The sequence below is a fragment of the Macadamia integrifolia genome, chromosome 5 (genome assembly GCF_013358625.1).
Source record: "Macadamia integrifolia cultivar HAES 741 chromosome 5, SCU_Mint_v3, whole genome shotgun sequence".
NCBI lineage: Eukaryota > Viridiplantae > Streptophyta > Magnoliopsida > Proteales > Proteaceae > Macadamia > Macadamia integrifolia.
This window is the reverse complement of record NC_056561.1, coordinates 35,517,535-35,545,518: the sequence shown is the minus strand read 5'-3', so window position 1 is coordinate 35,545,518 and position 27,984 is coordinate 35,517,535. Positions and strand designations below refer to the sequence as shown.

General features: G+C 37.9%; 2 protein-coding genes and 1 long non-coding RNA gene across 17 annotated transcripts in view; 2 read left to right on the top strand and 1 right to left on the bottom strand.

Annotated features, from left to right (window-relative positions):
- Window positions 1-5,087, top strand: part of LOC122077748 — a 28,351-nt gene extending 23,264 nt beyond the window's left edge. For 2 of the 3 annotated variants that reach the window (XR_006139950.1, XR_006139948.1), the window contains exon 3: window positions 4,687-5,087. This is a non-coding gene — a long non-coding RNA (uncharacterized LOC122077748). Of the gene's footprint in view, window positions 1-3,595; window positions 3,759-4,686 lie in introns of all 3 variants that reach the window. The other variant, XR_006139949.1, reaches the window with a different exon arrangement.
- A 1,811-nt stretch (window positions 5,088-6,898) lies between these two features.
- Window positions 6,899-16,712, top strand: LOC122079419 (transcription factor ABORTED MICROSPORES-like). Of its 9 annotated transcripts, none has more exons than XM_042645870.1 (7): window positions 6,899-7,031; window positions 7,373-7,425; window positions 7,509-7,543; window positions 9,705-9,754; window positions 15,730-15,886; window positions 15,982-16,395; window positions 16,492-16,712. In XM_042645870.1, exons 5-7 carry the CDS (start codon window positions 15,740-15,742, stop codon window positions 16,555-16,557), a joined length of 627 nt encoding a protein of 208 aa, XP_042501804.1. In that variant the 5' UTR covers window positions 6,899-7,031; window positions 7,373-7,425; window positions 7,509-7,543; window positions 9,705-9,754; window positions 15,730-15,739; the 3' UTR covers window positions 16,558-16,712. The 9 variants fall into 9 exon arrangements, with proteins under 9 accessions (XP_042501804.1, XP_042501803.1, XP_042501800.1 ...); XM_042645871.1 differs by having other exon boundaries at window positions 6,900-7,031; window positions 7,373-7,405; XM_042645867.1 differs by having other exon boundaries at window positions 6,901-7,031; window positions 7,373-7,405; window positions 11,093-15,886.
- Window positions 16,713-18,122: 1,410 nt separating this feature from the next.
- LOC122078316 (proline-rich receptor-like protein kinase PERK12) lies at window positions 18,123-27,535 on the bottom strand. 5 transcript variants are annotated; one of them, XR_006140041.1, is made up of 9 exons: window positions 25,942-27,282; window positions 25,381-25,851; window positions 25,207-25,293; window positions 22,713-22,783; window positions 22,515-22,591; window positions 21,819-21,966; window positions 20,073-20,234; window positions 19,043-19,533; window positions 18,123-18,426 (listed from the first exon to the last, which is right to left on the bottom strand). XR_006140041.1 is itself a non-coding variant. In XM_042644249.1 (9 exons), the coding sequence occupies exons 1-9, from the start codon at window positions 27,394-27,396 to the stop codon at window positions 19,270-19,272; spliced, it is 1,581 nt and encodes a 526-aa protein (XP_042500183.1). In that variant the 5' UTR covers window positions 27,397-27,535; the 3' UTR covers window positions 18,788-19,269. The 5 variants fall into 5 exon arrangements, 4 of the variants coding, with proteins under 4 accessions (XP_042500183.1, XP_042500182.1, XP_042500180.1 ...); XM_042644249.1 differs by lacking the exon at window positions 18,123-18,426 and having other exon boundaries at window positions 18,788-19,533; window positions 25,381-25,818; window positions 25,942-26,018; window positions 27,140-27,535; XM_042644248.1 differs by lacking the exon at window positions 18,123-18,426 and having other exon boundaries at window positions 18,788-19,533; window positions 25,942-26,018; window positions 27,140-27,533.
- Between the last annotated feature and the right edge of the window lie 449 nt (window positions 27,536-27,984).

Here is a 27,984-nt window from a genome sequence, read left to right as displayed (position 1 = left end):
TTTATCTTGTAAGGACTTCTTCAACCATCTTCGTGTTGAGCTTGCAATGCTTGAAGTCTGTGTATCTTCTATTAAGTCTTCAAGTAGTCATTGTCTTGAGATGTTCTTCATGTCTTGACATCTTGAGTCTTTGGTTCTTGGTGCTTGATACTGTGAGAATCCTTCTTCAAAACCAATTCCTTTCGTCAAGTAGCACTCAACAACTTATGGTTAAAGTAGTTATTTGTTTGTTATCATCAAAACCCTCTATAAGGGTAATTAGGAATGTGGGCATATCCCCAACATTGGGGTCATCTCCAAAGGGGAGGGAGAGAGAGTGACAGGCTGGGCACCACCTTTTCCCTATGCATTATGAACATAAATGGGATTTTTCATTATTTTTTTGTTGTTCTTTTGGGATAAGGATATGGGCTTTGAGGATTGGCTTGAGGATACCCCAGTAAGAAGGAGTGATCTGATTTTGATTGAAGGAGCTAAAAGAGCTAGCGGTAGGCTTAAAATGTCCATAGTTGAGGTCTTGCTCTCATGGGGAGGGCAAGGATCCATGTAGTCGACCCCATCTAGTTGAGATGCTCCTGATGTGATGGGCTGTGCCTTTTTCCTCTCACTCTCATCTTTCTAGTCTCACCTTTCTTTTCTCATCTCTCATCTCTTCATTCCCTTTTTCCCCCCTGTTTAGACATCTTTTTTCCCTTCATTGTTTTGTATGGATCCATGTAGCCGACCCCATTAAGTTGGGATAAGGCTGAGTGTTGTTGTCGTTGTATATGGGCTTTGAGAATTGCCTGCACACGCATCAAACTGAAGCAATCAGCAGCATACATGTCACTGTGGAACTGAAATCTTGATTTTTCTCATAGATTATTTAATTTTACTCATCACCCTCTGCTTATCTCATCGAGGAAGTAGATAGAAATAATATAGAAAAGGAGAGAGCGATTGAGGGTTTTTTTTTTCTAAAAAAATGTTTGGTAAACAGAGAGTGAGGGTTTTGACTTTGTAAAAATGTCCCATAACCATATCCTTGGTACTTAGGACCAAGGATTAAACATAGAAGTTTGTAATATGGGAACAAATGTGGGGTCGTAGACAATGTTTTAAAGATCAGTGAATCGGATTGGGAGGAATCAACACTATGATCGATTCAGACTGATTAGGCCCTGATTGGAAACACTCCTACCTTTTTTTCTTTTTTTTGGTAAGAAAGATTCTTATTCATTTCGTGTTGAACACATGGAGGGAGAATTACAATTTTCCATCAACCACGGAGTGGAATTCAGCCACACTGTCTTACACAAACTAGACAGGCCTTCCGGGCTAGAGCCTCCACTACGGAGTTGGATTCTCTAGAAATATAAAAAACTTACATTCCCTGAAATACGTTGATAAATGATGGATATCAAAGATGATTGGCTCAGTTGAGGAAGGGGCTGCCAAGGATGGCTTTGTAATACATTTGATTATGTCCTTGGAATCAGATTCAACCAAGATAGATTCCACACCAAGAGAAATAGCCTCAAGGATCCCCCCTTCAAATTCCAAGAGCTTCCCCTTCATGAATACTTGCAAAGAAAGAGGGTCCAGATACTGCAAAAAGAGGCTGAGCCATCGAGTCCCTGATCACGATCCCCAACCCACAGACTTTCCGATTGACTGACCAAGAGGCATCACTATTGATCTTCGCATAAGGTTGTGCAGGAGGAGACCAAATCTGCTGCTGTGGAGGATGATTTGTAGCAGAAATGCTCTTGGGAGGGGGCTGGAAGTGGACAGAAGAGAACTCCCCAAAAGCTTGTTGTGCAGCAAGAATGACCTTTGTAGGTGTCCAAACCCGTTTCCCTAATGCTAACTCGTCTCGAGCTCTCCATAGGGTCCAAACAATGAAAGAACATAGGCTAACCACCTCCCTGCTCTGCTTCTTACCAAGGTAATTGAAACCATTCCATTCCTTAATCCAATCAGTGATTGTAAAATCAGTACTTTGGGGAACTTTGTAGGATAAGGAACAACCATACCAAACGGCTTGAGCAAAGGGACAATGAAGGATAATGTGATCAATAGATTCTGAAGATGCACCACAATGTAAGCATTGAGAGGCAACAAGGATACCTCTTTGCCGAAGACCTTCTCCCGAAGCAACAGCCTCTGCACATGCTCTCCACAAAAAAGAATAAATTTTAGGTAATGAATGACATCTCCAAACTGCCTTCCAAATCCCATCTGCTCTGCCTAGAAGAGGACGATTTCTCTCTCTTTAGCTTATTTGAGGTTGCATTGCAAGTGGTACGAGGACTTTATTGAAAATCTCCCATCTCTAGATGCACCCCACACTCTATAGTCCTCCTTTGGGAAGAGAGGGAGCTGAATACGAAGTATAGCCTGCTTATCTTCATAATTGAACCATCTATGTAAGAGATCAGATTTCCATCTCCTGGAATCATGGTCTATAATATCAGCCACCACTTGAATAAGGCAATCTGGAGCAGGTTGTTGCTAAATGCGAAAAAAACACTCCTACTTTCACGCTCCCAGAAATCCGACCGGCTCCAAATATGCTTCCATATCATATTTTACAGAGGACATATTTATTATGATTTCACGATCCGGAATCAAAACTCATTAAACAAAAACCCTAAATTCACCCAAAGCCCTATAGTTTTCTACCCAAAACTACTCACGAACGTGCAGGGGCATCTCGTGCTAACTGTCTCCCCTGAAGCTACTGGTACTTCTTCTCTGCCCTTCCTTCAACCCACAACCTGCAACCATCGCAGTCAGCCTTCCCTCTCTTCTCTCTGCCACACCCCATCTCCCCCTCTGTTTACAACCCCAGATCCAAGAATCCCCAAAATGATTCCAGCAGTTACCTTTAATTTTTGGAATTTTTTTGAACCCTATCGATTTGTTTTCATTTATTTTATTTCATGTGCAATTGCAATGCCATCAATTTTATTTTTTTTGGATGAATAATGCCATCAAATTTTACTTTGTTCATCTTTTAGATTTTGAAGAGCATCCTTTATCTTTTTCCTTACAGATAACTAATCCAAGATCATGAAGCCTAAGTATAAAGATAATGGGGAAAAAGCAAGCCCCAGATACAATATAAAGATCAATCCATTTTGAACATTCTATTTGGAATCCATTGCAGAGCTTGCTTTGCTCCCTTCTATTTAGAATTCTTTTTTTTTTTTTTTTTGATTCTTTCCTGAAGAGAAACCTTTTTGTTCAGCTTGCTTTTAACCATTTACTGTGTTTACCTGTTGGAACAAAGAGAAGCCACAACTGGAATTGTTCCTTTGATTGTTTTTCCTTGATATCATTTTTTCTATACTTCAGCTTGTGGAATCAGTAAAGTAATTTTTCATTCTTTTGATAATGCCAATGCTGTTATGGTCAGGGATAAGACCAGTTGTGGCCACTTGATGAGGATAAAATGTGAACACAAAATTAAGAATGAATGTACTTTTACCAAGTTTTACTGCAAATGAAACCATATTTACTCCCAAACATTGTTGTGCTTCCTTTTCTGGATTAGTTGTATCAATGTTATTTTGTTTGCTCACGTTGTTTACATAATTATGTTTTATTTCAGTTGAAGTCATGCACCTATGGATATTGGAAAGAGTGTCCTAAAAGGCCATCTTCAGTGTACATTTGAGCACCATTGCCTGCTCCATACACTATGGTTCTTCACCCACCCTGATTTCTATTTTAGGTTGGGGGTGGGGGTGGAGTCCACTAAGGAAGTGAAGAAAGTAAGTTAATTAAATTCGGAAAGTTAAAATATGTAGAAGAGTATTTAATAAATAGGAGAGGGATAGGTATGCCACCGATATCAAGTATGCTAGCGGATAGCACCAATAGAATCACATGATGGAGGATCGTTCAGGAAGGATATGAGGGTCATTTCAGAAAAAAAGGAAGAGAGAAATAGACACAATGGGTGCTAGCATACTTGATATCGGTGGCATACCCAACATTTTCCCTTAATAAATTCATAAACTTAAGATTAAGATTATTGTTTAACAAACAATAGAGAGGTGCCTCCATACGGATTGAAAATGAGAGAGAGACTCAAGTCCTAAGACCTTTTGTGTTTTGACTCCTATTTCTCATCATGGATGCATATGTTAACCCCTTCTCTTATTTATCTGTTCTTCGAAAACAAAAGGAAGTTTATCTGCCCTCTTCCTTTCTTTTTCCCAAGTTTTGTTTGACATACAAGCTTGAGCACCTTTTAGAAATTTCACCTGAGACATGTAACTCTTCAGAATTTTGTGATGTCCTTAAAGTTGCTGATGATAGGGTTTGGTTCCTCCTACTTGTATGATGACACTTTGTCATCAGTATTTTGGTTCTAGGGTAATGCCATTGTGTTACTGCTTTGACTCTGGTGCAGGTGTATTGGTCCTTGCCAAGTGAAGTGATATGTTTGTCAGAAGTCTTGGTACACATACACTGATGGATGTGGAAGCATGCAATGCTTCATACAATGTATTCTTGTGAATTCTGAATGTTACATATGGTTTGCTCACCATGGGTGTTTGTTGTTGGAACTGTTCAGTTATTATTGTGCGTTTAGTGTTAGGGAAGGCATTCATTTGATTAGAAATTCTATATTCTGTGTTCAGTGTTTGTAGTACCATCTTATAAAATGTTAGCTAAACCTAAGCTACATGGCAGGTAGCAGAGCATGCCCTGTTTTCGTCAAACAATGATCACATTGTGAGCTTGATCGCACAGAACTGTAATTTGATGTTCCCAATTAATTTGGAGCCAATGGAGATGAACATAAAGAGCCATTGGAATCAGGCTGTTCATGGGCCTCATTCAATGTGGGAAAGATGTTCCTTGAGATGGATGACGAGCTTTCCAAGAGTGCCAAAGGTAGTACCAAGAGAAAGTGGCCAATGCCAAATAATTAGAAAAACAGCATTAGTTGACATGGAAGAGACTGGAAGAGAGGACATGGTTTTGATAAACTGATATAGTTGGGTGCCTTGTCGATGTGTGTGAAGTGATTTGAACCACTAATTTTGTGTCTTGAAAGCATTATAATGATACGATTAAAATTATCAATCTAATGGTTGTACCGTTGTATTAGTACCCATGACCATTGTTAGCAAAAACGGGAACGGCAAAAAAACGAAAATGGACGGTACAGGTTTTAAACAGTAAAAATTTTCGAATGATACAGTCAAATAAACGGTCAAAAAAATAGAGAATGGTAAAAATCGGAAAACGGATAGTACAAGTTTTAAACGTGTATATTTCAAACAAACGGGACTTAAAAAATTGAAGTATACTTGTATAAATTAATGAATTATTATATGAATATTTGCATCTAGTGTTCAAAACAACTACAATATCTAACATTAATGCTTATATATCCCATGTCTCATTATAAGTTTTAAGATATATCATTGAATATCATCTGACACCAATTCTAAATTCAAACACCACACATGCCCAAAGTCTTGTTGAGCAAAGTGACTGGGTTATGGTGTTGTTCATTGTTGTCAATATAATCAACACATTCTCGAAGTGATATATGTTCAGTTAGAGTTAGGAGTCATCACTTTAGAATTATTTTTCAGCAAATACGTCAGTTTATAGCTCAATTTCGAGGTCCGTGAATTGAATTTGAGTTGAAGGTAATATCATGAGAAATATAGTCTATTGCGTTAACTTCAAGTTTGTGAAAGAATCAGGTCGATTAGAGTTTGAGAGAGATATATATGATCAATTAAGTAGACATTATGTTAAAAAATCAAGTCTTAAAAAATGCCATAAAAACGGGAACATGTTTTAAACGTGTTTAGAACGGGAATGCTCGAAGTTTGCTGTTTTTGTAAGTATCTTTGGGAAGCATACGATAAAACATGTTTTAAAACAGTAAAAAACGAAAACGCGTTTCGAACGGAGTTTTAAATGTGTTTTTGCTAACAATGCCCATGACAACAATGGTTATTGCATTTTTTGCAAGTAGAGTTTCATTTGTTAAGAACTTGAAAATGGTCATTGCATTTTTGCAATTACTCAATAATCTCATTTGTTAAAAACATGAAAAATGACATTTGCCTTATTTAAATGATATTTTCGCAATTATCAGTGTACGAATTGAAGTGATTTTATCAATTGTATACCAAGTGCTAATTTTGTACTAAATCTATTCCGAAATCAATTCCATAATTGTTTACCAACCGGCCATAACAACAACTAAATGTGGTCGACTACATGGATCCAAAAGAAGACAAAGAAAAGAAAAAATAAAATTTAAAGGAAACAAAAAAAAAATATTAAGAACATTAATGAAGCTGGACACAGCTAAGGGGCTCCGTTATCTATATCGTAGCCCTTCAATCAACCTTATTTACGTCATACTTGGAACAAGCCCTAATTTATACATTTTTTTTTTCATCATCCATCTTATGATAAACTTTTTTCTACCTCTTACTAAAAAAAAGAACGTGAAATAAGAAAAAACAATTCCATCCAAAATCAAGGCTTGGTTCAAAAGCAACTTGGATAACCAGTCTCTTGTCATCTTCAATGACTTGTCTCCCATGTGTGAAACCTTGAGGTCCAATGATAAAGGCTTGGTTGACTGAGAAGAGCAAAAAGAAAGAAAAGTATCTTGGATAATGTGATAGTGGATCTTAAAAGAACTTTATTACTCCACTCAAGAACCATTAAAATTCTTACCAAAAAAACAGAAACTATTCATGATGTAAAGTGGGTTCTTATTAAATAGTGGAATATTATATGATACAATTACAGTCACAATCTCATGTTAGTGTCGATTAGTTTAATCCTCTGCAGTGAATAATTTTATCTCAATCTGGGTGTTCTCTGTTTGTTATTTATTGTACGTATACCATGAATTATCTATTATCCTTTTCTTTTCTATTTCTTCCCTCTTCTGCTCCTCAAAAGCTTAACATCTTATATATTAGGGTATGCACAAGTAGGTTGGTTCACTGCAAATCCGGCAGATCTGCTCTATCTCTCATGGTTGAAGCCTGAAGGTGGTTTTCCAAATCTCACTCTCTCTCTCTCTCTCTCTCTCTCTCTAAAGCTGTTTAATTTTCTTTTGGTTTTAGAAATTACTTGAATGGTTCTCATCAACAACCCTAAATCTGTTGTTCCTGTATCGAGACTTTTCTGTTCAATTGGAGAAAGGTTTTGACCTGTTGAGTGCTCTGTTTCTATCACAGTGAGTGAATGTGTTCATCTACAGGAGATTTAGGGTTTTGGAGAAGGACCAGTCCTGCGCTTTTGCTCTTCAAAAGAAATGTTTTTGCATGGTTTTGATGAAGGTACAGGAAACAACTAATTTGATCTCTTTGTTCGTCTCTTTTTGCTGCAGGGTTGGGGGGATGGTATAGGGGATCTTTAGCAGGTTTGCAATTCGTAACTCAGGTAACCTGCAATCTCTCTAACCTTCTACTTACTTCCATCGCCTTTTTTTTGTCTGTTTCTTTGTTTCAATCTTCCTTCATCAGAGTTAGGAGCTTTGAACCAGCCGGACACATCAGAGGTGAATTTTTCATTTTCATTTACTTTATGTTTTCTTTGCTGCCATTGTTTTTGCTGGTAGAATCCTAATTATTAGAAAGGAAAGAGATCTGAATGGTGATTAAGAGAGAGAGAGAGAGAGAGAGAGAGAGAGAGAGAGAGAGAGAGATATGGTGCTGGCGAGGGGCAAGAGAGGGGAGGGGGAAGAGGAGGGAGGGATCAGAGATGATGGTTATCTACTGATTTTGTGCTGGCTATTCCGCCGTCAATGAATATAGACTTAGATGGTGAGGAGGGAAGAATGGATTGGAAGGTTTGCTCTGCATAACCGGCTTTTGTATGAAATGTCATATTTAAGAATATCCTCCATCTAGGGTCATTATTATTTTATCTCCTAAACGAAGTCGAAATTATCTCTTCCGTTATAATGACGTCTATCCTACTAGCCATTATTTTAATAATTTAAGGTTAAGAGGTTCTCCTTCACTGTTGAAGGGAAATTGAGTCTAAAAAAGATAAAATTTTCCTCCAACATTAAGGAGGGTTAGTTTCAACTTTGTCTAGTAGGAGGCAGAATAATAATGACCTTAGATGGGTGTACTTTTTCTTCACTCATGATGGAGAAAAACTTTATCCTTTTATTTTTTAAGGAAAAAGTTTTCTTCCCCCACTTTGAATCTTCACTCACCCGCTTCTCTCACCCACTCTAAATGGGAAAGAAGGAAGAATGGATTGGAAGTGTTTCTCCGCATATGATAATGACATTTTATACGAAATGCCTTGTTAAAAGAATATCCATCTAGGGTCATTATTACTCTACCCCCTACTAGACGAAGTCGAAACTATCTCTCCTCTTATAATGATGTTTATTCCATAGTCACAATGATTCAAGGTCGATGGAAATTGGGTAAAAAAAGAAAGGAGAATGTTTTCTCCTACTATGAGGGGGAGGGATAGTTTCGACTTCGTCTAGTAGGAGGCAGAATAATAATAATACTAAATGAGTATACTTTTCCTTCACTCATGGTTGAGATTTTTTGTTAAATTTTACATTATTTTTTAAAGAGTTTTTTGTTCTACTACTACAAATGTGCACTTTCCACTATATAAAGGGGAATGATGAAATAATGGATTGGAAGGATTTCTCGACATTTGATAACAATTTTTCATACAGAATGCCTTATTCAAAGAATACCCATCTAGGGTCATTATTACTATACTCCCTACTAGACGAAGTCCTCTCATCACCATAGAAATTGGGTCTAAAAAAAGAATTTTTCTTTCGTATAAGGGGGTAGTTTTGAAAATAGTTATGATCTCAGATGGATGTACTTTTATTTACTTGTGGAAAAAAATATTTTTTCAAATTAATTAATTTATTTTTAAAGAGAGTTTTCCCTTCCAATGTGAATGTCCACTCACCACTATAATCTCATAATATTACTCATTTGTTGACGAATATCTAAATGTCTTTAGCACTGCCAAAAGTTTTATCCAACTGTCAAAGGTGACTGGTGGAGGAAAACTAGAATTTTTTGTTAATCAAGATTTTTCTTTTACTCCCTACACCCACCACCTTTATGGCATTTGGATGGGACTCTTGAGTAGACTGAGGGCATTTGGGGTTACTTCTCACAACAATGAAAGTAATTATGACAGTTGATTCTCCAAGAAACTATTCACCATGGGTGAAGAAAAACTCTCTTCAATCAAAATAACATAAGCCCCACGTTTGTTTATTGGGGTTTTGATGGGGGTGGGAATGACTGGTGAGGACTTTCCACATACACGGCAAAATGTATGCAGTTGGATACAGTGGGGTGGAAACTTACCAAAAACCTTGGGTACGTCAACTATGGTAGGTTCATCTAGATGAGGTAGATATTTAGGGTTTTGGAGTACTAGTCATTCTATCTAACGGGAAACCACATTGATGGCAAACTCAACTAGAAATCCAACCTGCCAACAGTTGGCCAATTTTAGGATTTGGCACACCATGTTTGCTAATTACTACTCTTTTGCTCTTTTCTCTAGCTATCTCTATGTTTCATCTGCTGTCCATTGTTCCCACAGAAACTCCAATTTCTCTTGTGCTTTTGCTTTTTGAAAGAAATGGTTTACCTGGTCTTGACGAGGGTACAAGGAATAACTAATTTGCTCTCTTTGTTCGTCTCTTCTGGCAGCAAATTGGGGGATGGTAAAGGGGATTCAACAGCTGTCACTCCTAACTCAGGTAACCTGCAATCTCTCTAACCTCGATCAAGTTCAATCCTTTTTTTATGTTTTGATTGTCCTTTATCAACGTTAGGAGTTTTAAACAAGCTAAATCATCATAGCTGAATTTTTATTAGATTAATCCTAATGAGAATGAAGAGACCTGAATGGTGATTGTGAGTATTAAGAGGAAACATTGTGTGCGCGTGTTTGTGTGTGAGAGAAGGGAAAGGGAGATTAATGGATTGGAAGGGTTTTTCACCTCTAATAACGGGCTTTCTTATGAAATGCCCTTATAATGTTCAAAGAATACCATCCAACAATAGTAAAATGGTGATAAAGTACATCCATCTAGTGTCATTATTACTCTGCTCCCTACTAGACAAAATCAAAACTACCCTTCTTTGAGTCTGGATCCTCTTCTCATGTGGTAACCTCCCCACATGGGGTTCCATCGTCCATGGGGTGTCAGACACTTTTGACATGTGGTTTGATACCCATGGACGGTGGGATCCCATGTGGGGAGGTTACCGTATGGGGAGAAAATCTCCTTCCTCGTAATGATGATTGTCCCACTATTATAATGACACTAGGTCAAAGGATTCTCTCATTGCGGGTTAAGGGAAATTGGGCCCAAGAAAGAGAAAATGTTTTCCATCAGGAGGGTTAGTTTCGATTCTGTTTTGTTAGATGTAGAATAATAATGATCCTAGATGGATGTATTTTTTCTTCACTCATGGTGGAAGAAAACTCTCTTTTTGTTTATTTATTTATATTTTTTAAAATGAAATTTTCCCTTCTCTCACGTGTAGGTAACACCACTGGAATTCCATAATATTACTCCTTTGTTGATGAAGATCCAAATGCCTTTGACACTGTTCTAAGACTGACAAAGCTCAAAGGTGACTGGTGAAGGAAAACAAGATCAATTTTTTAATCATCTCTCTCTCTCTCTCTACCCACCACCTTTAGGACATTTGGATGGAACTCTTGAGTAGACAGGTCATTTTGGGGGTAACTTCTCACAACAATGAAAGTACTTATGACCATTGATTCTCCAAAAGTATTATTCATCTTTTTTTTTTTTGGTAACACAAAAATACTATTCTTGCGTGAAGAAAAACTCAATCGATCAAAATTACTTAGACCTTAATTGTTCATTGGGGTTTTGCTGCGGTGGGAATGAATAGTGATGACTTTCCCACACGAGGGAGAATGCATGCATCTTACTACAATGGGGTGGAAAATTACTAGAAACCTTGGGCATGTCAACTACGGTAGGTTAACAACTATGGTCACTGATGATGACCTTAGCTTTATCTCTACTTGATGCTTTTCTTCTCTTTTCTTCCATAAGAAAAGGAGGGCTCGTCAAGTTTTGGCATTGGCTCATTGCAAAGGGTTCCCAACACAATTGTCACTTGTTGCTGCTGAATCTTTATCAATCTTCATCGGTAATAAGGTGCCAAGATATGAACCAGCAGTTATAGTGATTTTGAAGGGATATGATGTTGAACATCCCACTTTCTCCCCCTTCACCATCTCCTCAATGTGAAACATTCCCACCCAACCATGTAGCATTTCATCACATTTCGTTTGGTTGGGTAGGGCTGTTTGAGAGAGATGATGATGCTATGGGGAAGAGGAGGGATTGGTAAGAGATGATGGTTATTTACGTTTCCTATTGGAGGCAATTTGGTCGTCGCTGAATATAGGTAGTAAGAGGGTAAAGGAAGGGAGAATGGATTGGAAGGGTTTCTTTATTTCTATTAACGAGCTTTCATACGAAATGCTCTTTTATTGTTCAAAGAATTGCATCTAATAGTAATAAAATGGTGATGAAGTGCACACATTTAGGATCATTATTACTTTGACTCTTATCATACAAAGTAGAAACTACCTCTTTATTGTAACTATGACTATCCCACTACAATAATGATAAATGATTCTCTTTGACCATTGACGAAGGGAAAGTGAATCTGAAAATGAGAGTTTTATGTCACAATAAGGGGATAATTGTTTTGACTTTGTCTAGTAAGAGGCAGAGTAATAATGACCCTAGATGGGTGTAATCTCTTATATTTATGGTAAATTATTATTATTATTATTATTATTATTATTTTTTTTTTTTTTAATGAGAATTTTCCCTTTTCCCATTTGAATGGCCACCACTGTTATCTTATAATGTTACTCCCTTTGTTGAAGGCATTGTTTTTAAAGATGACTGGTGAAGGAAAATTAGACCTATTTTTAATCAAAGAGTTTTTTTTCACTCTCTTCACCCACCAACTTTATGGCATTTCTATGTCTCTTGAGTAGATTGAGGAAATTTTGGGACACTTCTCACTGTGATTGGTTCTCCATGGGTGAAAACAAAAACTATCTTTAATCGAAATTATTTAGGCCTTGTTTGTTTGTTGGGATTTTGATGGGATGGGAATTAACAGTGATAACTTTCCACAAACATGGCAAATTGCACACTTTTGGATACAGTGGGATGAATACTCGGTCAGAAACTCTGGGCATGGCAAGTGTTCTTGTTAGGTCTGTGTTTTTTCCATCTCGCTCTTTTAAGGCATGTGAAATCAGACTTTCGGCGACAAGGGTTGCCATACACAATTTTCACTAGTTGTCGACTCTTTCTCAATCTTCATCGATAATAAAGATGCTATGTTATGATCCAAGAATTGTACTGATTTCGAAGGGATGTGATCTTGAAGATTCTGCTTTCCCTCCCTGCACTTTATAACATTCCCTCCCAACCAATGGAAATGGTGGATGGGATGTTATGGTGGTCATCCTTTCTTTTCTTTTCCATGTCATCTCATCCAATAACATGTGGGTTACGCATGTAATGGGATAGGATAACAAGAGAAGTAAAGTGGAGGAAGAATCCATGTAGCAATCTATCCCAGTCGTGGGTTGTCCAAATTGTTAGGGTGAATTAGAGATTGTGTGGATAGGCGTTCGGTCTCATGTTCGATTTTTCATTTATGCATCTACGATTAAAGTGGAGACCGTGGCAATAGGTTGCGCAAGGACAAAATTTGCTATAATTTGGAAAATATGTCTTGCCCTTCTATCCAAATGGGCTTGGATAGGTTTGAACCATGTTTATGAAAAAATGGAATTGGGATCAAATCGGGCAATGTTGATTCCAATTCGAATCTAAATCGGCTTGAATCAGTTTGATCCAATCGATTCAAAGCCATATTGGGGTTAGAGTTGGAATCGATAGAAATAATAGTAAAGAACTGAAAATAAAAAAAAATAAAAAAAAATCCAAAAAAATGATATGTATATTTTTTATTTCTAACCAAATTAAAGCTTGAATTTCTATTTCTATTTCTTCATTTTCACAAATTTTTTATTTTCCCAAGTAATTAAATATTAGCATTTTTATACTCTAACATGTTTTATTATTCAAAATTTCACGAATTTGAAGTTGGTTTCTACGTAAAAATTTTAGATCCTAGTAATCTATATAATATATCAGATTTCATAGTTACATTCAAAGTATTAGTAGTTAAAATTGAAAAACTAACCTCGGATTGTATGGGCTTGATCACCTTAATGTTGAAGAACTTACAATTTGAAGCTACCGCCAGAAATTCTTCTAGGCATAATTTTCCCCTCGATTTGTTTCTAAATGACTTGAAACATTGTATTGTTTGTCATTTCTTTATGTAGAACACATCTAATGTTGTTATTTTTGTTTTATATCAATTCTAAGGATATCAAGTTCACTTCTAATCAAGAATTTTCTCCCTTTCACGTAAGTCAAGTGGGTTTTTAGATTTTAGCTGTTGATATTTCAAATTTGACCATAAAAATTTGATATGTTGTATAATTTGTTAGAATCTATAACCAAACCCTAAACCCTAAAAAAAAAGAAAAATCTGATTCGTCAATTTGATGGTTTCAAATATCTATATTGCATATCACTCGATCCGTATCGATATCAACTGTGGCCAATACTGTATTGGTGTAACAGTTCATAGTAAGGGCAAAACTGTCCCAAAAAAACCTGATTTTAAAACTGTCCTAGAACTAACTGAAGAGTACATATTCCTTTTTGGTTTGTGAGGACATAGAAGAAACAGTCGTTGGTCTTTAGTGGTGGTACTGTGTACTTAGGCATCCAATGCGGTTATCAGTAACTTTCACCCAATATTTTATTCCATAGCTGGAGGTGGGTGATCAGAGTCAAGAGGATCACTGCCCCTTCCTTGTTCTCTCTCTGAACTTCTGACCTTAAAAATAGAAATCTTCTCTCTAATGGCGTATTCAAATTTAATCACACCATCTCCCCTGTTTTAGTATGCCCTTCAATGTATGTTCATGCCCCCATATTGGACTGTGTGTTCTTTGTATAGCTTTAAATTTCTTGATGCTTTTTTTTGCCACATGGATAACTTCATTTAGAATGAAACTTGACATATAAGTAAGGGTCCTTAGAACCTTTACAAAAATTCAGTCACACCCAATCTGCCACGTGGTGAGGTTTTCTTTTGAACCCACAGGACCACCCCATTGGTTAGAGTAAGGTACAAGTGGATACGATTATACGAGTATTGATTCTAGGCAATGTCCTCAGTTTGAAGCACTGAGATGCATATGAGGAGCCTAGTTTTTTCTACACGAACATTAAGAAAAAAATCTCTTCAATGGGCTCCTAAATAAGTCACATGGCAAGTCAAGTGGGGCTGAAATTTCGTAAATAAATAGACCTCGTGATCCTTTGCTCACTTAGCAAATTTCAAATCAACTTGAGTTCGTCAAATGTAAATATAAGGAATCGAAATTTTTAAGACTACCAGGAGGGTGCATAGAATATATGGACAGGGTGTAGGGACATGCATGAGAGAGTATGACATTAAAAAATAGAGTAAATGACTGAATTTGATGTTGAAATTTCACACTTGATATTTTTATCTATCAATTAGAATTGGCACATCACTCTTTCACAAGGCAAAACTAAGTATGCCCGTAAAGAAGATTCTATTTTGGATAATTGTGTGGTAAGTTCTTGCATTCAACAATTTTTTTTTTGGAGGGGCTGCAATTAAGTATAGAGTTTGATAGTTAAGCAAAGAGTGAAGAGGCAAGTAGAGCGTGAGGAGTATGTGGAAATGAAAAATTCCCAGCTCTCTATAGATTAGGCTCGTAGTCAGACGAGTTGAGCTGCAAGAAGTCTACTCGTAATCGGTTGAATTTTTGTTCCTATTGAAATGACTGTAGATTGATGAGGGGTTGGTTAATGATGCTCAAACATGTACTTGTTTTGAGCGCTTATTTATTTTCTATCGGTATCTATGGATTGTTCACGAGCGAATAGATAGAAGCGTTATGACTTGATGACTAAGCATGATAATTAGAGACTCCACGGATTATAAAAATTTGTTGCCATACTTTTTAGGAGATTTTTTGTGGGGTTCAGGCTTCTACAAATCCTTTACTATCATTCTTCAGGGGAAAGGATCCATATACTATGGAATCTTCATGCCCAACCAATGGGGGTATGAGAGGAGGCATCATATGATTTTTCAATAAAAATTATACATTTCGGTAAAGAGAAAATCTCACGAACAGAAAAAAATGTTAGCAGTTGGTTTATAGGAGAGGTATAGGTACACTGCTTGCGTGTGGTAAATTAATTGATAGGTTTTAAAGAAAGATAAACACAATGGACACTAGCTTGCGGTATACCGGTGGTGTGCCCAGCCTTTTCCTATGGTGCTATAATCTTTTTTCCAATTTATTTGGACTAAACATAATAAAAACCCTTGAAAGAAAAACAGAGACCCTTGTTTACTGTGGGCTGTGGCTCATTGTCCTGAGTCTCCCGACTCCTGAGAGGCCGGGAGCCTAAGACCGAGAGCAACTGAGCAAGAGAACATTGCTTGTACAGTACTGTACGGGCAATAGAGAACCTCTTGGCCTTGGCTCAGCTAGCTATTTGAAGGATTTGAATCTTCTTTGGTTTTCCAAAAGTGAACTAGATATGGGTAATGAAGGAAGAATGAAGGTCTGCAAGAGGTTGGAAGGAGAACCATACCCATCAAAGAACCTCATCACGGAGAGGAACAGGAGGAACAGAATCAAAGAAAGGCTCTTCACTCTACGAGCTCTGGTTCCCAAAATCACTAAGGTTATCAGTTCATCTGATTCTTTTAATTCAGTAAAATGGGTTTATTGGAGTTGATTCCTTTAGTATATTCAATGCTAATGTTTCCACTTTTTCAGATGGATAAAGCATCAACCCTGGGAGACGCAATAGATTACATAGAGGAATTACAGGGAACAGTGAAGATGCTCCAAGATGAGGTGAAGGAGTTGGAAGACAGTGTACATCTACAGATCCCAAACTCAACTGGGCTTGATGTTCAAGATAATGATCATTCTCATGGCACCATATCTTCAGCGCCTGCTCACCAAAACCAGGGCTCTTCAAGTGTTAATGGCATGGATAGGCCAACTCAGGTTGAAGTGGAAGTGAATAAAATAGGGGCAAAGGAGTTCAATGTCAGGGTGTGTTGCGAACAGAGGAAAGGTTTGTTTGGTAGGCTAATGGAAGCCATGAGTGGGTTAGGTTTTCTGATAACAGATGTCAATGTTGTTACTCTCAGAGGAAAGGTATCTAGTGTTCTCAATGCTGAGGTAAAATGTTGTCTGAAACTTACTAGAAAAGATTATTTCCATTAATTAAAATAGGTTCTCTCATACTTACATGTGTTCAACTGTTCTTACTTGAAGGCAAACTGTGAGGAAATTCAAGCACACCAAGTGAGAGAAATGTTGCTTAAGCTTAGTTTTGAGTGAGTTGAATCTCTTACTCAGATCCTTAACATGTAGAAATTTGTCAACTTGTAATAGCTCTGCTCTTTAGGAGAAAGGGTTTGTGACCCATACTGAAGGTGATGCCACACCCTTGTGTAGTAAATGATAGTAAGCTTTTAATGATTTTGTTCACAGGATTCCATTGTGCTTTTTTGTTAATTTTTCTGATTCTTAACCTTATGGAAGGATTGGGTGTTTCTTAATCTTCAATCTGATTTACAACAATTATTAGGTGAGGATTAATTTAGATTAATATTAATTAGAATTAGATTAGCACCTTTTCCCTGTAAAATCCCTCCTTCCTCATCCTGTAATCCCAACATTTAAGCTTTAAAGTGTAAATTTACCATACAAAGTCGCTAATCTCACAGATGTCAATCACAAAGTTTGGAAAAAATAATGCCTTTTCTTATTCGATTTACACAGATAGTTACAATTCAATGTTAATTTTCCAACCATATTATGTCGAAGTTTTCATCTGCATTTGAGGTCAAAGTAGCTGAGTTGCCTTGAAGACCTTTCCCTATTCTAGGAAAGAAGCTAGGAAATTCCAGTCTGGTTACAAGGTCAATGTACTCAACCCTGATTACAGAGCAAAACCCTAAATGGTTGGAAAATTTACAGGCTGGTTGTGGGTTCGAGTCTTGGCATGCCCACTATCGCTCATTAGTCCTGCGGAAGCATTGCTTGTCGTACGGGGGCTTGTCTGAGAGGCTATGATCACTACCATGGAGCACCCTTTTTAGTTATCCAAAAAAAAACCCTAAATATTTTGAAGGGAAAAGGGTGGACATGCTACCAGGGTACTCAGCCTGTGTCATCCTCTCTCCTCTCTTTTTGGAAAAGACCTTTTTGCTCTCCTATTTTCAGCCTTATGATTGGTGTATGTTGCAAGTTTACTGAAAGTTGGCAGCATGCCCAACCCTCCCCCTTGTTTGGAATAGCCAAAGATTTTGGTAACGATTGAAAAAGATAATTAATTTTTTTTTCTAAATGATTTTTTGACCTCATAATAAATTAAAAACAACCTCACATGGTAAGAGCAAAAGTCATCAATGTGGAAATAAAACAAAAGGCAATCAAAAAAAAGTTACAAGTTCTAAATACACCTAGAAAGATGTCATTTAGACAATCCTTGGATTTTTTTAACCTTGAAGGTGTCAAATAATTTGCAATCTAATTATTTTTCCCTCGTAGAAAGGATAAAATTTTGTTAATATGTAAACTCAAAAAGTATGCAAGAAAATGAAGGCTCTTGACAGTGACATTATGACAAGTGAGAAAACTTCCTTATGGTACCTAAGTGCAAATTCCCTCAACATATTTTTTTTTAATTATTATTATTTTCTCTCTCCTACTCTGAATATGTGGACCCATGTAAATGGTACCTTTTTTAAGACATTCATTGGTGTGGATTCCTCCCCACACTGCTGACATCATGGGGATCCCTCTTCCAATAATAAATACATTTTAAAATTATTTTAGAAGCAACCCCTTTTTTTACCTCAACTTAAAAGAACTTTTGAAAATAAAACAAAGAGCAATAAAAGAACATTACAAGTTTTAAATACACCTATATAATGTCATTTAGATAATCTCAATTTAAAAAAGAAATATTTTGCATTTGGAAGTGAATAGTTTTGCACCAAATTGGAGTGTGTATTAAGAAACCTCCTATCTGGTACCACACCAAAGCAGGGATAGGAGAAAGCATCCAAGATGTAAGGCATTGACATGAAATAATCATCTGTAGTTGTTTAGACCCTCTCTCTTTTCTGAATACAACCGCAGCCACCTGCCCCCTGCGTTCTTCCTACCTACCAACAGCCTGAGATGCTTTTTCCCTGCAGCCTGTTGTCACCATTGAAAAACTGGACGGTTCAGGAGGTAGGCTGCATTTCACAATGTATGAAGTGAACAATAAAATTAATCCCTGACATCAAAAGGAAACTTCATATATTATCCATCTTCAAATATCCTGTGGGCACCAAATCTTCTGCCTGATGATGACTCATGGGCTCAGTTATTAAATGCAAGAAACTCAGACAACAACCCTTGAGTTAGTGATCCTAAAATCAAAATGGAAATTGTAAAAACTATAATATGCTTTTGCATCAACCAATGGGAGTCAGATTAGACAAGGCCATTACTACCAAATCATTGTGGAAACACTAAATTCACCATCACAACTTTCTCTAGACAACAAATGGTAGAAGCAAAAAAGAAAAAGTTGTCTTGCTTTACTATAACATAAAGTCCCACTGATATAAAATGACAATGAATTGGCACTTTTTGCATAATTTTTTTTTTGGTGCAACACTTTTTGCGTAAATCGTACAATGAAAAGAACCACTCTATCAGCTGCACTCCCCTGTTAATCAGGTAGAACCAAAAAGAATGCTGAAAGACAAAAGATTTGGAGAAAAGAAGCCTCATACTATAATCAGGTCAAGTGAGTTGGGCTTACAGCACTTGGTCGTTGTGAGCATCCAACATACATAGATGAATATTGTGGTTCCAGAATTCTAGCAACTGGAAAGAATTTCTTGCTCCCAAGGAACCTCCAGAATCATATGCAGCTGGACAGCACAAATGTATGTACACCTTGAAATATAGAATCTAAAAAGCAGTATGGCAGCATCATTTGTTGGGGTGTGCTTTGTTGGAAATCTGCTCACCACCCATTCGGTTGGTTTATGGCATGAGTTTGCTACCACTGGAGAACTCACTCGAAGCACCCCGACTCCAAGAACTTTGGGATTTGAATGGTACCTCTCTAGAGTTGTACTCCCCACTGTATACGCTATATTCAGAGCTATCCCCATTACCAAATGCCATTCTGCGGAATCTCTGAATGTCTGCTGAGTACTGGTTCGAGTCAAATACTGTGCTTTGACCATATTTCACACCATTGGAGAGATCTCCCATCTCACCTTCAGTGTCCAATGCTCGCACAACCTGAAAAAGGGAAACAAATAGAGGGTTTAGTTCAACAAATTCATGCCCTGAATGCCCATCAAAGCCAAAAGAAAAAGAAAATGTAGAAGGAACCATAGAACAGACAGTCAATGAACGAAAGGCAAGTTGAAAGGCAAAGAGGCCACAGTCGTTGTCGTTTTTATTTTCCTTGTCATTATTATTATTATCAATGCCACTACAATATTATTAAAAACTATTAATTATTATTATATTACTGTTATTAATAGTATTATTGTTATATACCTCTACTACTACTGCTTTTCATAATCGCTCTTTCAATTCTGATTAGGCATGAAGAATCTACTAATTCAAGCTTTTCGTATTTAATGCTGAAACGAAGCTTCTGCATACTGCAAATTGAGTATCCTGTAGTCTTATAGGTTTTTATTTCCTTTCGAATCCTAAATGCCAGGGATAAATATAACAAAGAAGAGAGAGGGGAGGGGGAGGGGGAGGGGGAGGGGGAGGTGGAGGGGGAGGAAATTGAAAAGATGAAAACAGTAATATGCTTTTATCACCTGTACCATTCGGGGTCTCTTTTGAGCAGAATGACGAACACAAGCAGCAGCTGTCTCAATCATCCTAAACATCTCACTCTCCACATATCTTTTTTCAAGCCTTGGATCTACTATTTCTTCAAAATCTCCAGAATCAAGGGCACGGTTCAAGAGTGGCCTTGCCTGCCAAAATCAATATGAACAACATTCAGAGGAAGAAAAGTAGAACTGTTACGAGACAGCAAGTAGTTCAAAAACTCACTACCAAGTATGTGTTGAATGATAATTATTTCTCTGCAATGGAGCTGGACACAAAAAGATGAAGGGGACTGCCCAGTTGGCAATTCAGCGCATAACAGAGTATCAAAGGGTAATGACTAAGATATAATTTAGATTCAACAATTAAAGATTTGGTATAATTGGAGTTCTGTAGTAGTCATGTATTTTTCATTTTCTATAAAAAAATATTTTTTCCATAATAGCCAACTCTACTTGGAGCATGTTTTAAAAAGAAAATGAAATTTTCTTATAATAAAGTGAATGATATACACACTTGCTAACTAGGGTATAATGTGCTTAAGAGCTTATTAAAGTTTTAATTGGCTTAAATGGATGTACAAGAGTAATCCAAAGTCCTCTTTTGAAAATTGGAACCTGGATCAGTTGTCAAGGGTATCAATGCCATGCTTCTTCTTGGACTTTCCTGGCTGCAAAGCGATACCTTTATAGCAAAATATTGTCTCAGGTATTTGAATAAGACTTTAATAACCTGATCTCATATTTCTTGGAATGAAAAATAACAAATGCATCTACTTTTACAGACAAAAACACTGTTAATAAATGGGAGCACATTACAAATATACACAAAAAAAAAAAGTAATTTAAATTCAATTCCTTTTTCCCAATACTCATGTCAAGGGGAACATTGATCAAACACTCATGGCCCCCAGAAGATTGCATGGGGATCTATTTCAAGGAAATTGATTCTCCTTATCACTTAATTTATCAGTCTGTAAAAAAAAAAAAAAAAAGGAATAATCATGACTAATTAGATAATATTTTTGGAAAAATATGAAATATTTAAAATCATGTTTAGATAATGGAAACGCACATGAACTGTACCATTTGCATTTATAATATCAGCATAATATGACAGGATCAATAATTTGGTTTATTAACTTTCTTTTATCCAAACAGTCATGTCAAAAGGGTGAATTCCCTTGATTAAAACTATACAGCTTTGTCATTATAGTTTTAACAACCAGACTGGACTGCCAGTCAAGCTCGTTTAAAAGGAACTGGCGGGCTTCCAGTTACATTCCTTTTGATTAAAACTCATCAGTTTAACCGGGAGGCGGGAGGCGGGAGGCGGGAGGCGGGAGGGGGGAGGGGGGATGGGGGGAATGGAAATGGACCTCTTTCTGAACCAATGTTGTCAAGGCATCACCTAGGAACCTTGGACACCTGATAGGTTTTGCCTTGCTTCCAAGCCCAGCCAACACCTTGGATTGCCTAGACGCTATGACAACTATGGGTTAGAACAGCTTTTAAACTATGCTCCTGACATTATCCATTGTGAGTTTTGGGTATGAGGATCCATTTTCAGGAAATGGGTTCTCATCATCTATCTTGGTATGTTGAATACACTCAAAATAAGATAAATTCGGCTAAATGCATTACAAATATTGTTTTATGGTTAGTTAAAGTGCACTATTGTTTCTTGTTGAGTAATTCAATCTTTTGTGAGATTGCTTGCATTAGCCATACCCACTCAACTAAACTTTCATCCCCCAAAGGCTGAGTTGAATCAACAGGTTTACGCCCTGTCACAAGCTCTAGAAGCACAACTCCAAATGAGTACACATCGGATCTATCTGTCAGTTTGCCACTTGATGCATACTCCGGTGCCATGTACCTGAAAGACATTTAAGGGGTAAGTGAAAATGAGAGCCAATTTGAAAATTGGAAAAAAAGTACCAACCTCATGTATTTGTTTAAGCATTGATTGGAGATAACTAGAAAGGGGAAAAGGAAAGGGTGTTCCTCTATACTACAACAAGATTTACCATCAATAACAGGAATACCAGAAGACACTTCTGCAGGTGGAGCACAAACAGTCATTTGATAGCTCTCACCTCAGAGATCTTCCTAGTTTAAAACCAACCTTTCTGGATGATTGCAAACAGTTTATATGTGGATTATTGTCAAAAAAATTCACCAGATATTCTCACTGCCAAAATAATGACAGAGATTGGTGGCTGCAACTACCTGATCAGCTTGATATTTTAATCTATAACTCAAGGGGAGATCTATTTTACCAGTAGGTCATTTATACCTCTGCATGACCGCCATATGTCCCAGTATTCTGTATGCCTATGCTAGTTACCATTCATAACACTCGAAATGTAACTTTTACCAATTAAAATTACTTCAAGAACTAATTGAAAACCATCTGTAACTTACCCAAATGTCCCCATAACACGAGTTGATACATGTGTATTAGTATCATTTGTTAATTTTGCAAGCCCAAAGTCTGCAACCTGCAGTTTAAATGGTGTCAGGTCAAATATTGAAATTGAAATTTGAGACATATCAACATGTTAAGAAGCGTACACAATGAAAAAAATATTAATAAAAAAATGGCTAAGAAAAAATGCATGCCTGTGCTTCAAAGACATCATCCAACAGTATGTTTGATGATTTGATGTCTCTGTGGATAATTTTTGGATGACCTACAGAAATATAGGACAAGCAGCTTAAGTAATCAGAATATCAGGTTGTGTTAACATCTACATATGGTTAAATAACTAAACATAAGCCTTGGAATTCCAATACACAAGAAAACATATATAGAGTTGCATTGCATAGTAATATTGGAAATCTATTGGTATTTGAATATCTGTAAACAGGGTGTATTATACTCGATCAAACCATCCCCCCCCCCACCAAAACAAAGAAGAAGAAGCATAGTCCATGGTCACATTAATCCTGAGAATGGTTGATACACATTGTTGTTGCCCTTACTTAACCATAGTTGTTGTAGCGTCTAGGCGACCCAAGGCGACACCAACAATGAGACCAAGCTTGAACTTTTAGGATTAGCGGTTGTAACATGGTATTAAGCAATATCTCAATCGTCTTTCCCTCATGTGTCTTTCTACATGTACGGTGTTGTCTCATTCCACCTACACGTGGGACGTGTTGGGACTTATAAGGCTATCGTCCTGCATTGTTGTCTAGGACCTTGAGTGTGCCTTCATTTACATGTTGGTCCATCTACCTAATATATTAAGCTTTTCTGGTTAGAATCTAACATGGTATCAAAGCTAGGAGGTCGGGGGTTCGACCACTTGTAAGCAAGGTTTTAAAACTCGGTATCGGCATCGGTATCAGTCAGAGCCAAAACCGATACAATACGGATTGGGATCGGTCAAGGATCGGAAATTGTACAGTTTTCCCGGATCAGTTAGGATCGGTCAAAATTTTTTTTTTTAAATAAAAAAATATTCAGAAAAATGAAAAAACTAAAAGAAGGAATTAAAAAAAAAAAAAAAAAAGAAGAAAGGAGTTAAGGGCAAAGTTTCTGAACTCTTTCTGGAGCGTTTCATAGAACTTGGTAGATACTTAAAAATGGTGGTGAAATCATTTCTTGGAAGATCATTTAAGAACACTTGAAATTCTGGCAATGTTTGATGAAGCCTATGGCATGCCTCATGGATTGCATCCATTGCATCGGAGATCACCACACAGGAGTTGGGTCCAGAAGAACAACCCAAATCAGCAATTCTCAGGCACTGGCGAAGGTCGCTGCTGCTGCTGCTGCTGCTGCTTTGATAGATCAGATCTTGAATGGTCTCGTCTCTAATAGATTTTGCCTTGGATATCACTGTTTTCTCTTTCGGGCTTCGACAGCTAAAGAAACCCCAACTCTCTCTTCTGTTCGTCTTTTTGAGTTTAAGTTTTAAATTTTTTTTTAACAGATTGGGCCAGATTGGCCGATCCGGATCGGTATCCGATACCCAGTATGATACCGATACCCGTCTCAGGATCGGTCGGGTATCGGAATCGGTCTCCTCCGATACCGATACTTGATTCCATGCTTGTAAGTACAAGGGGTTTGCATTGTATTTTGTTGTTCTTCTGTGCTTTGTACCCTCAGTGTCACGTGATTATGTCATGTGCAGAGCCGTATGTGTAAGTTAAAAAGGGTGTAAATCAGTCCAAAGCTGGGTATTCAGTTTGGTCTCAGTTCGGTTCCAGGGAGTATCAGTGTGATTTGGCACCAGTCCAAGTCCAGCCTCGGATCAGTACTTGTACCAAACCTTTCTGGTTCCGATACAGTTCCGATTCTTATTCGGTTCCCAAAGTTGGTTCCTACACCGTTTAGTTCTGGTTCATGTACTCGGTTTATACCATATATCCACTATAATATAGTAGTATTATAAACTCTAACAGCGCCCACCAGGCTCTCGATCCCCAATGTGACTTTCCTCAGTTACCATATTATACTAGATTAATATACTATAATATATTGTCATCCAAATTCGGTTTAGTTTTGGTTCTAACTGTCGCCCATCGGTTCCTATGTTGGAACTAGAAAGTAACTAAGTCCCGCCTCAGTTTTGTTCCCTAGTTCCAGATTGTAACCATATTCTATTCAGTTTGGTTTGGTTTGGTCTAGATCTAGTTTTGGTTTTCAGCTCCGATTCCGATTTGACGCCAATAGTGTAAGTGTGGCCTTGCATGTGTAGGGGGTATTGATATACATTGTTGTTGCCCTTGCATAACAGCTCGAGATTTTAGGATAAGCGGTTGTAACAAGAATAATATTCATCAAAGTAAAATTCATTAATAGATGCTTTGGCAGATTCAACTTTACAATTCCTGATTGAAACACCAAACTGATGATTTGTTGGGCCACATCTGAAGTTTTGAGGATGTAATAAAATGAATTACCTATATAGGATATGCAATTTCAAGATAAACATTATTGATAATGAAATAAAATAAAATAAAATATTTTCACAACACCAATAGCATTAAATGTATATAGTGCATTCCTAATGTTCTTATGATGGAAAGACAAAGCTTTCTCGTTAGATATGAAAAAGTACTATAAAAAGTGAGGGTAAATGGTGGCAATGGTGTCACTCACAGTCTTCATGAAGATAAGCCAACCCACGAGCAGCACCAAGTGCAATTTTAAGTCTCTTGGGCCACTCCATCACAGGGACGCCTTTTCCTGAAAAGCATGCATTGATTTCATTTCATGAGAAAGAACAGTATAACACCTTACATATCAGGTAAGGAAAAACAGATTCTAAGTTACCATGCAAATGGTGTTCAAGATTATTATTTGAAACAAATTCATAGACGAGCAATCGATGACGTTCAGCAATGCAATAGCCCACCAAAGAGACTAAATGCCGATGGTGAACACGGCTTATGATCTCAACTTCTGCTTGGAATTCCCTCTCCCCCTGTCCACTACCAGCCTTGAGCTGTTTCACTGCCACTACTCTCCCATCTGGTAGTGTACCTTTGTGAACACATCCAAACCCACCCTCACCTATAATATTATTCTGAGAAAAACCATGCGTTATTTCCATTAGCTCTTCATAGCTGAACGATGACTTAGCACCCATGACATTCGCATCTGGATTTCTGGGACTATATCCTTTGTTGCTTCCATAACTATTTCCAAGTGCAGGAGGAGATGTCATGGGTTTTCCACCATAGTAGGTATCTGCTTGTCCAGAAGCCCCACCTGTATATTGGTATGAGTGATAGAAATACCCATCTACAATAACAATACTTGAAAATTAGACCATCAAATGATGAATTTGGGGGGAGGGGGTTCATGGGGAACTTAAGATGGCTAGCGTTTTACCTGGTTGTCCGGAGAAGTTACTGAATGGAGGTTTGTATTGGGCTATATAAGCATCTTCTCTTTTGTTTCTCCTCCTCCTTGCCACACAGAAGAATAAGAACGCAATAATCACCACTCCTGCCACTGAGATTCCAATAATGGCACCTGTTTGGGAAGAGATGGAAGAAGTAGAGGGTGATTGTGAGGAAGGAGGTGATAGTTTTGGGGTATGTTTGGAAGTTTGAGAAGCTGGAGTAGTTGATGTAGATGGTGGGACATTAGAGGGAGTGGGATTTTGGGTTGATGTTGCAGGTGGTGATCCAGGTGTTTGAGGAGATGGGACAGCCTTGGGTGGGCTTTCAGCTGATGGAGGGGAGGTACTTTGTGCTGGTGGTGATCCCGAGTTTTCTGCAGCTGGTGGAGGTGGGGTTTGTTTGGATGCATCAGGAGAATTAGGTGGAGGAGAAATCACAGGTGAATTGGGAGAGCTGGTCAGAGGAGGGGATGCTGGAGGAGGCTGAGCAGCAGCAGAATTTGGCTTTGGGGGAGGTGGCACTGGTGAATCAGAAGAACCCTGTGGCGGGGGAGGATGCGATGCAGGTGGAGGCTTTGAAGTCCCACCCGAATTTTCTGGGGGTGCAGATGCTGGAGGTGTTGACCTCTCAGCCGGCGCTGGTGGTGAAGATTTTGAATCCGACGGTGGAGAAGGGGGTGGTGAATCGGTGGAACCGGCTGGTGGGCTAGATGCTGGAGGTGAGGGAGATGAAGAGCTACCTGGTGGAGGGGTAGCATTTGATGAATCAGGTGGGGGAGATTTCTGCTCCTCCGTGGGTGGCTCTGACTTTTGGGGTGCAGCAGCAGAATCTGTAGGTGGAGATTTTGAATCTTCTGGGGATGAGTTTTGATCGGGAGGAGGAGTATTAGATGAGGAACCCGAGTCTGCCGAGTTCAACATTTTCTCTGGCTTTTGATTTTCCATTTTTTTTATTCTAGTTTTCCCCTCCCTTCTAACATCGTTCTGAATCTTCCTATATTTTTAGTTCTTAAATCTCCATATGGGGTATACAGAACAACCCAAGTAACCCTGGGAAACTGTAAAATGTCGCTATTTTCTTATGGTAAATCATCGAACAATTATGGAAAACCCTAACCCTAAAACTGAAATTATAATCATTCAAAAAATTCAAGAATTAAGTTGTTACGCTATGAGAAGAAGAACCTGGTTGAAGTAGTATGAGCTAACATTGCCACAATCTGTATCCCATATTGTCCGTCGTCATCATCCAAGGAAATTTCCCTTTCCCTGAAGATTCCGGCAGAACAGGTGTCTGAGATTCCAAAAACAATCCAAAAGAATCGCCAAAAAGCCTCCTCTCTCAGAATTAAACGCGAAACCCTCTCAAGAACCGGTGAAACCTCCAGATATGCATCTACCTTCACTAAGAACAACCTAACAAACTCATTTCCATTATCCATTTCTAAATCAAGCTATGACAATCGAAAACCCTAACCGCCGCTCTTCCTCTGTGTTATTTTTAATGTTCTCTCCTCAATTCTCGGTTTACCGCGTAAAGCTAGGAGGACTCGTGAGTCTATAGAGTTCAAAACTTCCCAGGTTCCCATCACAGCTTATCTATAGTGCGCCGGGCGTACTTCGCATGGCTTATCCAATGCTTCCACGTAGTCATCGTATCCATCGGATCGCCTTATAATACGCACCTGGTGCCGGTTATAGTTCAGCGATCCTATTTTGGTCCGACTGATAAAAGAAACCAACTAACTACTTTTTAAAAATTTGAAGAATCGTTGCGCGCGTGTTTCTTTCCAACTATCCGTTAGTACTTCTTTATCAACTCTTTTGATCAGGAAATCCCTGAGCGCCTGTTTGATTTCGTTTTGTTGTTTATGTGCCTGGAAACAATGAAAATTATTTCTTTGTTTCTACGCTGAGAAACGATTTTATAAATTACAAAAAGATATTTGATTTCTCTGTTTCAATAGTGTAGTTGAGTTCAAGACATGAACAAAGGCACCACGTTAGAGTTATAGGCATGTTTCATAGAG